The following is a 12,221-nucleotide window of genomic DNA, read 5'->3' as shown; positions in this document are numbered from 1 at the left end:
TCTGAATAATAACATTAAACAAAACTATTTGAGGTATCAACAGAAAATAATAAAGTGTTGGCATTCCTTCTGAATTATGCAAATGCTGAGCTGAGATCATTGTTATGCAGGTTACAATCTTGGTCACTTAAGTAACATAAAATTAAGCCATCCATTTCAGTCTTAAAGCCAAAACAACTTTGGTCTTTACATCTGGAAATGAAACACAAAGCTGTCGTCTCAATGTCACACCCTTAACAACAGCTTTTTAAATGAACTATGGAACTGAACAGAGACAAAAAAAAAATCAAACCACCTAATAACACTGTGAATGTCAGTACATCAACAGTTGGACACATCTGCGTTCAGATAAGCTGCACTGCATTTTATACATTATTCTATAATAAAAGATGAACTCTGGAACATTAGATCCATCCATTCAGGAGCCAGGAGCTATTAAAAACTAAAGACAACTCATTAATGTGCACTGCGCTAAGATTTAAGACAGAGCTGAGCGTTTCAGTTATTAGCAAAACCCCCCAGTCGCTTCTACCTGCTTACATTCTGCTAAAAAGTGCAAACACTGTGAAAATCTGGAAATATATAGGGGCTAATAAGCTCCCAGGAGACTCAGACACTTGCCCAAGTCGGGATATTTCCAATTTATTCAATCTCAGGAAGAGTATTATAAAGCAGCAATAAAGGATATTCCTAATTGCGGCCATGGTCATTTTTCATGTTGCTTCAATCCTTCGATCAGGGAAGTAATGATCAATGTATCTCCATGCAAGGAGGTGGGGGTTTTACCACCACAAAAACCACTGCCATGCCCAAGGCTTTAACTGAATCACAGCCAGTTTAAAATTTAAAATTTAAGAAAATACAAAGGGCCAACAAAAAAAAAAAAAAAAACACATTGTCGGACGCAACACAAGCCTCTCACAAGAAAGAGTACTTGTTCTGTGAACGACAGCGAGTGAAACAAAAAAAAAAAAATTCTCCGTTCACATGGTTAAGATCAATTTTCACCTTTGATCCCCATCTGGCCTGACCTGAAAAAAGAAGATTAGAGGCCTGGGGAATATTGCTTTCTAACTTGATCCCGAGTGACACCGGCTCCTTCACATGACAGCGCAGATGGTTTGATCTCTCCTGTTCCTGACCTGCTCCACAGTGAGGTGAGCTACCTATACGTGAGCATATCCATCAAGCACTCAGGTCGTCTACAGGAGAAAAATTAAAACTGCCTTGCATACACCACAATCACCAGACTGCATCAAATCCCGCATTAACGCTCTCAACATGCTGGAGCGCGCTCCAAAGCGCTCCTGCGTTCCCCTATTAACGAACCATGCGGAGGAGAGCAACATGGTTCCCTCAGTTCTCTCAACGGTGACGAATCGGCCGGGAGAGACGGATGAAAGCCTGACGGAGTCTGCTCTGACGTTAGGCACAGGGGGCCCACAGCAAATACTGCCCTGGTGCACTTGTAAACCACCTGGCAGCTCAGTGTTGCTGTGTTGATGGCTCCCATTATTTTAGATAAACAAGGGGGAGATCTCCCTCCCCAGGACATAAAAGCAGCACAGGGGCCAGCAGGGTAAACAGCAGCGGAGTCCTGTATCCCGGTGACATTAACACCCCCCCCGCCCGTGAGGGATGGGGGGGTGACAGCTGTCACTGTCTGTACTGCGGAGGACATAGAGAAACAGGAAAGCACCCTGGCGGGGACATCCAGCCAAATCCCGGTGACACCAGCGGGGATTTTTACCAGCGGAGACCGGAGTGCTCATCCGCTCGGAGGCAGAGCCCGCTTTATAACGCCCATGACTTTACTGTCCACGCACACACACACACACACACACACACACACACACACACACACATGTTCCTGACTGCACTGGGTGTGTATGTTCACATGTTCCTGACCGCGCCGGAAGTGTATGGTCACATGTTCCTGACTGCACTGGGTGTGTATGGTCACATGTTCCTGACCGTGCCGGAAGTGTATGGTGATGTGTTCCTGACCGCATTGGGAATGCATGGTCACATGTTCCTGACCGCACTGGGTGTGTATGGTCATGTGTTCCTGACCGCATTGGGAATGCATGGTCACATGTTCCTGACCGCACTGGGTGTGTATGGTCACATGTTCCTGACTGCCCTGGGAGAGTATGGTCATGTGTTCCTGACCGCATTGGGAGTGTATGGTCACATGTTCCTGACCGCACTGGGTGTGTATGGTCACATGTTCCTGACCAGACCAAACCCCGGGTCTGTTAAAGCTGCATCACTGTGCCACTTTGACGGTTTATTATGAGACAGAGATTAATGTGACAAGACAGGGATGGAGGGCGTTTCCAGAGGCAGATGTGTCTCTGGCACTCTCTGGACCAGCTCTCACACACACACTTTACTCTCTTCAGCCCAACCCTGGCCCCTGGCCCCTGGCCCCTGGCCCCTCTTTCATCTCCCACACCTTCCCCTCGTCCTCTCTCGCACCTGGATTTACTGTCCTGTATCAGAGGTCTGTCTGAGATTTCAGCCAAGTGATCACTGGCCTGGCTCCCTAAGCACTCCACTGACTGTGTGAGGGTATGTAGGTTTGAAAAAGCTGCTGTATAAGCTACTACTTACCAAAGTGACTACTTACCAAAGTGAAACTGTTCATTATCCATTAGCCGGATGGATGCAGGGGCACACCTCTGAAAAAAAAAAAAGCAGAAAATGAAAGATTAGCGACGTCCTTCCTGCCTTTTTGGTTTACCTGTTCTTAGCCTGTCTAAGCCTTAACATCATGCCTGTTCTTTGCTGACTGTTTTAATGAATGGCTTTATGTGTGGTACCCAATACCAGACATTTTCCTAAACATACACACAGAGTTTTTGCAGCTACATACAGTGAAAACGGCTTTTTATAGTGTGCTGTGTTTATGAATACATCAATAAATACTTAGCTTGTGAGCAAAACTGACTGTAAACTTATCCACAACTGCACAGGAATTATTCCCCAGATCTAATTCCAAACTGCTGGTGAATAAAACTCTCAAGCTTTGGTTTCCTCTGCTGAAGGCGTACACATTAAGGAAATAGATTTTGCTAGAGGCAAAGAAGTCGTCCCCAGAGAGCTCCGAGTGAGTTTGGGACAATTCCTCAGAGTGCCGTTCTAATGAAGCCCAGCACTGAGAATCAATACTTTAATTGTACTTTGGCAGGAACAAGTGGTCTACAACCGAATTCATTTGTGTTGCGGTAATGAGCAGAGTCACATAAATCTCCACAGCACAGACGTCAATAATGGCTTCATCAGTGCGCTTTTTGTAGTGATCTGCCATGTTTAAGGGGGGGGGGGGGGCGGTTTACAACACCTTTCTTTCCACCCTTTACATGTCCAAAAATCTCCCTCCAATTACAGCGCTTTATGTAACCCGCCAGCTCTATTTAAGCCAAAACTGGCAGTCAGATGTAGCATTGATCTGAATGGTCAAAACCCCATAAAGTGAAGGTCAAACGACTAAAAGGTGTAAGACAGCAATCCAATTTTCAGAAACGACAGCCATTAGTCTTTGTGTGCGCATTTCTACACTGTGATGTTTGGGTGTATCTAGCGAGGTCTCAGATTAAGGACTCTGGCCCATTAACAAATGAATTAAACACACGTACACGGTCTTACGTGTTTTGCAAATGAATTAAACACATGTACACAGTCTTACGTGTTTTGCGACTTCTCTCAAGCAGGCCACTCCTTGCTCGAAATTGGGGAAGACCACAGACCCATACTTCTGGTATTCTGGGAGAGGGCGGATCTTCATCGTTACTTCGGTCACAACACCCAGCGTTCCTGAGGAGGAACCGAGAGAGTGTGTTCACAACGGCGGGGAAACAGAAGACACTGACATAACATCTGCAGCAGTAACAATACACATGGCTGCCATGAGCCCACTAACCACAGAGAGGGGAAGAGCATCCTGAAAAACAAGCGGGACGAAGACAACCTATCAGTGGGACTACAATAAACCTCTAATACTGTACATCATAATGTACACATTTAAGTGTCCGCTGGTGACCTATGGATCGCGTTTCACCTTGGAGTTCATATTTGATCCTGAACGCAGGGGATCAGCGGAGATTTACTGACACAGAGGATGAGACACTAAAATGCACCCCTATGAAAGGAAGCCCCCAGCCAACACCAGACACACATTAAAAGTTATATAGGCGCTCCCAGCGTGATTCTTGACCTCCGAAGGTATCAGCAGTGTCCCCGGCTTTGGGTCTCATGTTGCACATTTAATTACCTGGCCGTATGGTCTTCTGTGGCCAGAGGAAGCTTATGCGGTGAAAATGGTCTTCATAAATTCAGCTCTGGAGTTTAACGTTACTGTCAGATCAAAGTGAAATCGCACAACAGCCCCCGTAATCTCACCAGATGAAACACCTCATGCTAACTGTGTATATTTAAACATCATCAAGGGGCAGTGGGAAGCTATTAAAGAATACTTAAGGGCCTCCTTTGCCCAACATACTGAAGCTCGCAAAAATATTAACTGCCAAATAGAGGCATGAGGGAATATGAAAATATTGACAAATATTTTGTGATGAAATTAAAGATGGCCGAAGCGCACAGACTCTGCAGAGAGTGCCTGCAGTTCATCTTCCATCTTTCAAAAACACAGGAAGAGATCATCCTTTACCTTGCTCGACATACGACTGTGCATAAATATGCCATCTGCTAGCGACATATGTGTTTTTAATGATTATTGGAAAACATGTCCGCTCGGAGCCGAATGCTTTAATGGCGAGGGTTCAGTGCCCGGCCCATTCGTCTCCAGTGTTTCCAACTCTCCCTCGCCGGCAAACACGCTAACGGTATTCCCATCCACACCGCTGCGCCCTCACCTCACACACTGTGTAAAGCCCAAACTGCAGCAGACTTTAACGGCGCCCTCGTCTTAATTAGGCGGCATGAAATAGTCCTGTAAACAGAATTAACCCCTCTCCTCAAAACTGCCACTGGTGTAAAACTCTGGGACTGAAAACCTAAATATGCCTTATGTTCGTACAGCATTCATTAAAAAACACAGATGTTTTCCAAAGTAATATGTAGGCCACAGTAGGACCATAAAAGACCAAATATCCTGCTTTCTTGCCCTGATTGTTTAATCCCTAATACAGATTCAGTTTTTTAGATTACTGGTATCAAAAGCGACCATGTGTATCTCCCCACTACAGGGTTTGGAACCACTGGCTTTGAAACATGCATCTCAGATGAGCTCACCGCAGTTTGCTTTGAAGACTCAATCTACATCACCTTTTACATTAACCTGTTCAGTAAAGTGCACAAAATATGAATAAACTAGAAATGATGGTCATATTAAACGCTCACTGAGCTGAGAACAGCTAAATGACATCACTCTCTTCTCACTGCCGACACAGAACATTTAAACCCGTAATCACTGCAAACTTCTATCTGTAATTAATTTAAAGCGAGACTTTGTGCGCAAACAGCAAGCCGTTTCCATTAGACGCGTTCCTGTGGAAAGGGGTGAGCGGCAGTGAGGCTCTTAACAGGACACTGCGTGCTGCTCTCTGGTGGCCTAATGGTGAACATGTGCCTCTGTGTTGCCTGGGCTAGCAGCAGTCATTAGGCTTCCCCACAGCCCTGTGCCACATGGCCATGAAGACACAGCTCTGAGCATTAACACTGGGTCAATTTACACACACAGTACCGGAGACCAGGTTAATCAAGACTGTCGGTGCCTGACTGTATATTCCCGCCACATGCACCTCTGTGAGCTCAGGACTCCTTATCTGTTTTACGGAAACTGCTGTAAAGTATGGCCCCAGAGTCAATTTGCTTTGAATTTCAGACAGCAAACTGCACCAGCATGGTAATTTTACCAGTTTGTCACACTGGGAGTAGAAGTTATATATACAGACTGGATGGTGATAGTATGATAAGTGACACATCCAACCTCCTCTGTAATATCCTGCCATAGTGCCTTAGCTGTTTCTCTGTCATCACTTCCTTACTTTCAGAACCTCGGATGGGGGAACTCGGGTCGTGGCCCATGAGCTACTGACAAAGAAGCCAGAAGCATTTCCCTTTGGATTTTCACTGCACAACACCAGCCAGCCTGGTTCCACTTCTAACAGATCCCACACAAGGTTGCATGGGAAGAATATTGTATGTAGAGTACAAAGATGGTTTTCACAATGACTGAAACGCATCTGTTTCACTTCACTTACTGGGGTCATTATTTCTCTTAATCCACTATAAAGAGGCGATAAAGGGCTTCCTGGCATTCATATCAGAGAGATTATCAAGGCCACACATGCTGAGCAGCCATTGAAAACAAGCCCATGAGACAAACAAAAACCCTGGTCAAATGCCGTCCACCTGCTAACAATGTAGAAGCCCCGTCTCTCACCACACACAGTCTCACTCAGCACAGAAACCTGTCTCTGATTGGTCCCCAATAAAAGTCAAGCTGCCCATATAAAACTGCTATAACCCGCAGGCACGTCAGTCTGGAATGAAGAGGAGTTACGCACCACGCAAGAATTAATTATATCCATACAAAACCACAGGCTGGCAAATTGCACTGCAGTTCCTCTCTCAGGGTAAAAACAGTAAAACATTACTTTACATTGCAGGAAAAAATGCAAGAATTCCTCTCAGCTGTACATAATTACACCGAGGTACCAGTGCTATGTTCAGTGGCAGTGCAACTGCAACAAAGTCCTCCAGTAAAGGGCTGAGGAAAAAGAGGAAAGCTTACTGCTCTGAGAGGAAAAGGAAAGTTCTAGAAATGCCTGTCGAAATGGCATCATACTCACAGTTTTAACATTTGGGATATACAACTGCCTATCTCTGGAGATATAGAACTGCTTCAATATAAAACCTGATTACGCTGAAGCAGTACTGAAGGTCGGCTTTCGTTTGCAGGTGAGGTGAGCGCTCATTTTGGCCTCTGGGCCCGCTGCCTGCGTGTGCTCTGCTGTGTATGAGCCAGCAGATGTTTAACACTGATCTGCTAACATGGCGCATGTGGAGCCTCGCTGCGGAGGGGAGAGCCTGCCATATGCCACCGCTCTCTGTGGGTTTCCAAAAGGACAGGGCAGCACAGACACGGGTAACAGCCTGAGTGGCACACAAACCAGGGAAGAACGCCGCCTCAGTTCCAGGAGATCGCCACATATTCTGGGTATGAGACACGGAGCCCATAAGCTCCTCTGCAACAAAGACCCTCTCACCTTCACCTTACATTATTGCCATATAAGCAGATGATCTTATCCGGAGCAACTTCCAAAGGTTACTATTTTTTACATGTTTTCCATTTACAGAGCTGGCTATCTACCGAGGCAAGTCTGGGTTAAGTACCTTGCCCAAGGGTACAGCAGCAGCGTCTCAGTGGGGAATCCAGCCTGCAGGAGTCCTGCTCCTTATTACTATGCCACACTCCCACCTCTGCACTCCCACAAACCAGCCCCTGTCTGAGAGAGCTGTGCTCTGATTGGATAGAGATGTCACGTGAGGAGAAGGGTGGCGGCCTACCCTCGGAGCCCAGGATGAAGTGGTGGACGTCAGGCCCGGTGGAGGTGCGTGGGCCCAGGCAGCTCTTTTCGATCACTCCCCGAGGGGTCACCATCTTTACCTGGACCACCTGCCCCACAGGGTGATACGAGAGTGGTCAGTTATTCATCTGACATTACACGCATGAAGAGTTGCATGAAGATGGAATACACACCAGGTCTTCGATGTTGCCGTAGATGTTCTTCTTCATGCCCGATGCCCTGGTGGCCACCCAGCCACCCAGAGAGCTGAACTCCATGGAGTCGGGCTCGTGGCCTGTACAGTAGCCACTCTTATTGAGCTGAATGGAGACACACACACACACACACACACACACAGGCACGCACGCACATACACACACATGCACATACAGCCAGGCATGCACACATAGATTCAGAAGTCAAAATTCACAAAGAAAAATTCACAAAAATGCCCACTCACAAGGTCAAACATTTAGGTACTGCACATCACGCATTTTCAGCTACCGTAAAAAAGACATTGGACACAAAATAAATGTACTGTTTCTCTTCAGAAATTTCAAATAACAATGCATTTTTAAGCAGAAATGGTGTGAATATACCCTGCATTTTTGCACAACCTGAAGTAATGACTGGTATATAACAACAATAAATTACAAGCAGTGAATACACAACATCTGGAAATGGCAAGCGGTGGTTGTGCGAGACTGATATTTCCAGCATTTTCTCTCCTCACCGCACAATCAAGTCAGAGCACAGAGGCCCGCCCCTGGCCCCGCCCCTGACCCCGCCCCTATTTCCCACTCTACCAGCCAGAGGACACGCTTTTGCAGGTGATGAGAAAAAAGAAACAGGCCCTGTTTTACAGGACTCTCCCCAGGAAAGCAGCTTTAATGCAGAGCCATCTGCTCCATCAAATTGGCCTCTCTAAATGCAAAAGGCCTCGTCTACTTGAGATTCAGCGCACGCATTCTTCTACATCAAACACCAGCTCCTTTTCCATTTTTCTGAATTAGTTTGATGGAGCCATCTGCTCGGAGGCCCAACTCTCAATCAGTGCCCTTCAACAATCCAACACGAAGCCTTCCCCTCTCCCACACAAATCTCATCTCTGCAGTCTGACTGCAATATTATGGGACAAGCTTTACCAGTTTGCAGACACATAACTACTTATTGATAGGCATAAAAATACAAATATACAGCAACGTTTCTTCTTTCCTTTGGCTTATTTTTGCATCTTTTAAATGCTGAAATTACCTGTCATTTTTGGCTACTTACCAGTCTTTCCAAGTCTTGTCCGATTATGCCAGCTTCAATCCGTGCTGTTAGATTCTTCTCATCAATCCACAATATTCGATTCTGGAAAAAAAAAAACATACAAAGCAGAAATCTCAGTTTCATAAATTTGTCAAAAGGTTACATAATTTACAGCTGTTTCAGACATAAAAGAAAATCCTTCGCCATGTTTTTTGGGGCCGAGTGAAATTAAAAGCAGACTCCTGATGTCAAAGAATGTGAGAGGGATTAAAGTGAGTGGATTTTAATTAAAATGCAGCAGTGGTGACAGCGTTCGCTCGAAGCTGTCTTCATCCCGCACTCAAACTGCCTGCTCCCGCTGAGTTACTGCCTCCAAATTCATCCCAGACCCCGCTTTCAGAGGCAGCAAACGCAGGGAATATTACATACTTAAAACAGAAGAGGGGGAAATGTGAATTGGGCCGTAAAGGCATGTAAAAATTTACAGTGGGACCTAAACCCGCGCGGTTCCACACGTATCAGGTGTTCGCCCGCGCATATGGTTGTGCTCCGAAAAACCACGCGGGACACGTGAGGCCCGCAGACCGGGGGGCGGACCGGACCCCGTGCACGCCCGAGACGGACTCCAAAGGTTAATCGCCTTTCAACGTTTGTTCCCACAATCCTCGGGGTCCTTTAAGCGCCGCCGAATTCGGCGAGCTGCACAGCGTGAAGGCTCTCCTGAGCGTCCATCAATCACGCTCTGGGGGTAATAACCCGCCTGCCCCGGTCACGCCGTGTCTTTCATGTGTTGTCCTCGAACCCACGCACCGCCTGACCTGGGTGCGTTCCTGTAGAGAGGTCAGGACGCCGCTGAGTGTGCCGGTCACTCTGCGGAGGGAAAATGAAAGTGTGGAGAGTGGAGAAGGGCCATGACCTTAACCCCACACCTCCGAGGAGACCTCTCTCACACCACCACACTGTATGAGCGAAAGATGCTGTTTTAAAATCTTTCTTTACTCTGGGGGGATGCTGCTTTCACACTTTTCCTGCTGATCACCAGAGTAGAGGCAGAACTCTGTGTGCGTTGGTGATCCTGTCAGTTAGAGAGGTGTGTGGGTGTTTCAGCGCAACTTACAAAGGTGCCTCAGTGGTGAACCTGAGTGTATTGTTGCTAGTGCCAATCAGTCTTAAACCCCGCCCCTCTACATCATACCAACCAATGACAACCTCTGCCCAGTCTGCACATGCTAGGCACACGCAAACCCTGCTGGGAGACCCCTGAGGGGTGAGGTATGCACAATACCCCAAGTCAAATATCCTGAATCAAGCCCTCTCTTTTCAGAATACTGGCCCAATGCCGATATTTAACACACTGACACAAATTCCCACACAGCTGCAGGTGACAATTAATGAAAAACTACTCCATTACCCTACGCAAAAGAATATTTTATGACTCAATTTCAACGTGCCTGCGAGTTTTATTCTTCTTTGTGCTACATTTTCGCTAGCGAGGACCTGAGAATCAGCAAGAGGCCTTTTCTGAATACGAAGGCCATAAAAGTGCTGAGGGAAGCACATCTCTCGCCGAAGGCCGGCGGATTTAACGGCTTTGCCGCTTTTACCGGGCCGGCGCATTGTTACCCACCATTTGCGAGGTATCCAAGGAGATGACGGAGCGCGTCTCTTCCGGAGGGCACTCCAGGGCGCTGGACACACTCGTTCCGCCTGTGAGGAGAGGACACAGGTTAGAGAGCGGCGCGTGGCACCACAGGCTCCGCCCCTCCACGCCCTCTTCCTGCGTGGGGACAGGCGGCCTGCTTCAGGGGACCCGGGCAGCACAGGGGCACCACGCACAGATGGACTGCAGAAATCGGTCCACACGACGCCGAAACAGACGGCAGCCACCATTACATTACACCACACTACATTATTGTCATTTAGCAGACGCTCTTATCTAGAGGCACTTAAATAGGTGACAATTTTTATGTGTTATCCATTTATACAGCTGGATATTTACTGAAGCAACTGTAGGTTGAGTACCTTGCCCAAGGGTACAGCAGCAGTGTCCCTGTGGGGATTCGAACCTGCAACCTTTTCAGTTACACTGCCTCCAGAACCCCTGACAAAACAGGGGATCCCCTCACAGAGCACCTGCTCCAAGGCTCCAGGCGGCGAGCTTTCTGCCGTGAATTTCACACGAACACAGCAGCATTGGCTTTTAATATGAATCTGAGCTGCCGTGTTCATCTGATTAGGAATTGCTTTAAATTCCATCAATGCGTGTGGTATAAAACGTCTAGATTGAGAGTCCGAACACATCGCGCGTGCCGGTTTGTTAATTAGCTCTTCTGAGATGCTGACTTTGTTTATCGCATTCGTTGAGGTAGGAGCACTGCGCACAGATCACTGATTACGACAAATTGATTTATGGCACAAATCTGCCGTTCCACGGAAACGCATCCTTGCAACTCACTCGACGGCGTGCCTGACAAAATGCTGAAGATAAAACTTCACTCCTACTGTCTGAGTGTGAGGGAGGGTAAGTGGTGTTTTATTCATTCATATCCATACACACAATCATATACGGAACTTCAGCACAGACTAATGAGGAAAAATCCTTAAGACCTTTTACTGCAGTGACCAAAGTGTGTGGTATTCACCTCCAAAGTGCATGAAGAAACAGAAATTCGCTGATTAAATGACAGGATCAGGAAAAGAATACACACACACAACTTTGTGAGTTAAAATATTCCCACTCGGTGGTCTCACCTCCATATGGTATCAGACACACATCATGTTGGCAGGCCAGCTCCACGATTTTCACCACGTCGTCATGACAATCTGCCAGAGACAACACCACCACGTTCACGTTTTCATTTTTGGCTCACAAAAAACAGGCAGGCTGCTATCCACTCAAACGGTTTCATTACAGAGTGACAATAAGCAGAACGACTAACCGAGGATAAGAAGAAATCCTACTTTGGATATGGTGCAAAAACTATGATTTTATTTGTTGATATTTGCAATGCATTCAGATGGCAAGCACATGCAGAGCAAATAAAATTTCTCCATTAAAATGCAACTGCTACCTCGCATGGCTTTTCAGTGCCCATGTGACAGTGCCCATTAAGGCACAAACCCTGTTCTTTAAAGCAGTACGTAAAACTGAGACATATCACCTGAAATATTTCTAAATAATAAAATAGATCTCTGAACATTTAATGAGGCCCAAATTTGCCAGACCGGGTAGCCTGCAGGCTTCTACTGAAAAACAGGTCTTTTTAAGGGGAAAACTTGCTATTGCCTCAGAAAAGTATTACAGGGATATACTGGCAAGATCTTCAGAGCATACTGACCATTTCAGGGCGATAAAACTCACGCTGGCTTCAAAATGTCAACCAAAACTGATTTGGACTAAAGACCACGAGCAGGGCAAGTCTAATTTGATAT

General features: G+C 46.6%; 1 protein-coding gene across 1 annotated transcript in view; it reads right to left on the bottom strand.

Annotated features, from left to right (window-relative positions):
* The window catches only part of LOC118785355 (alkyldihydroxyacetonephosphate synthase, peroxisomal-like), a 35,044-nt gene that overhangs the window by 14,106 nt on the left and 8,717 nt on the right, over positions 1 to 12,221 (bottom strand). The window contains exons 6-12 of the mRNA XM_036539967.1: positions 11,541 to 11,612; positions 10,417 to 10,496; positions 8,811 to 8,891; positions 7,730 to 7,855; positions 7,537 to 7,645; positions 3,692 to 3,819; positions 2,633 to 2,684 (exon numbers count right to left, since the gene is read on the bottom strand). Of these exons, the coding sequence (XP_036395860.1) occupies positions 2,633 to 2,684; positions 3,692 to 3,819; positions 7,537 to 7,645; positions 7,730 to 7,855; positions 8,811 to 8,891; positions 10,417 to 10,496; positions 11,541 to 11,612 (648 nt within the window). The remainder of the gene's footprint in view (positions 1 to 2,632; positions 2,685 to 3,691; positions 3,820 to 7,536; positions 7,646 to 7,729; positions 7,856 to 8,810; positions 8,892 to 10,416; positions 10,497 to 11,540; positions 11,613 to 12,221) is intronic.

The sequence above is a fragment of the Megalops cyprinoides genome, chromosome 11 (assembly GCF_013368585.1).
Source record: "Megalops cyprinoides isolate fMegCyp1 chromosome 11, fMegCyp1.pri, whole genome shotgun sequence".
Lineage (NCBI taxonomy): Eukaryota > Metazoa > Chordata > Actinopteri > Elopiformes > Megalopidae > Megalops > Megalops cyprinoides.
Note: the sequence above shows the minus strand (reverse complement) of the source record. Positions and strands in the feature narration are given on the sequence as shown.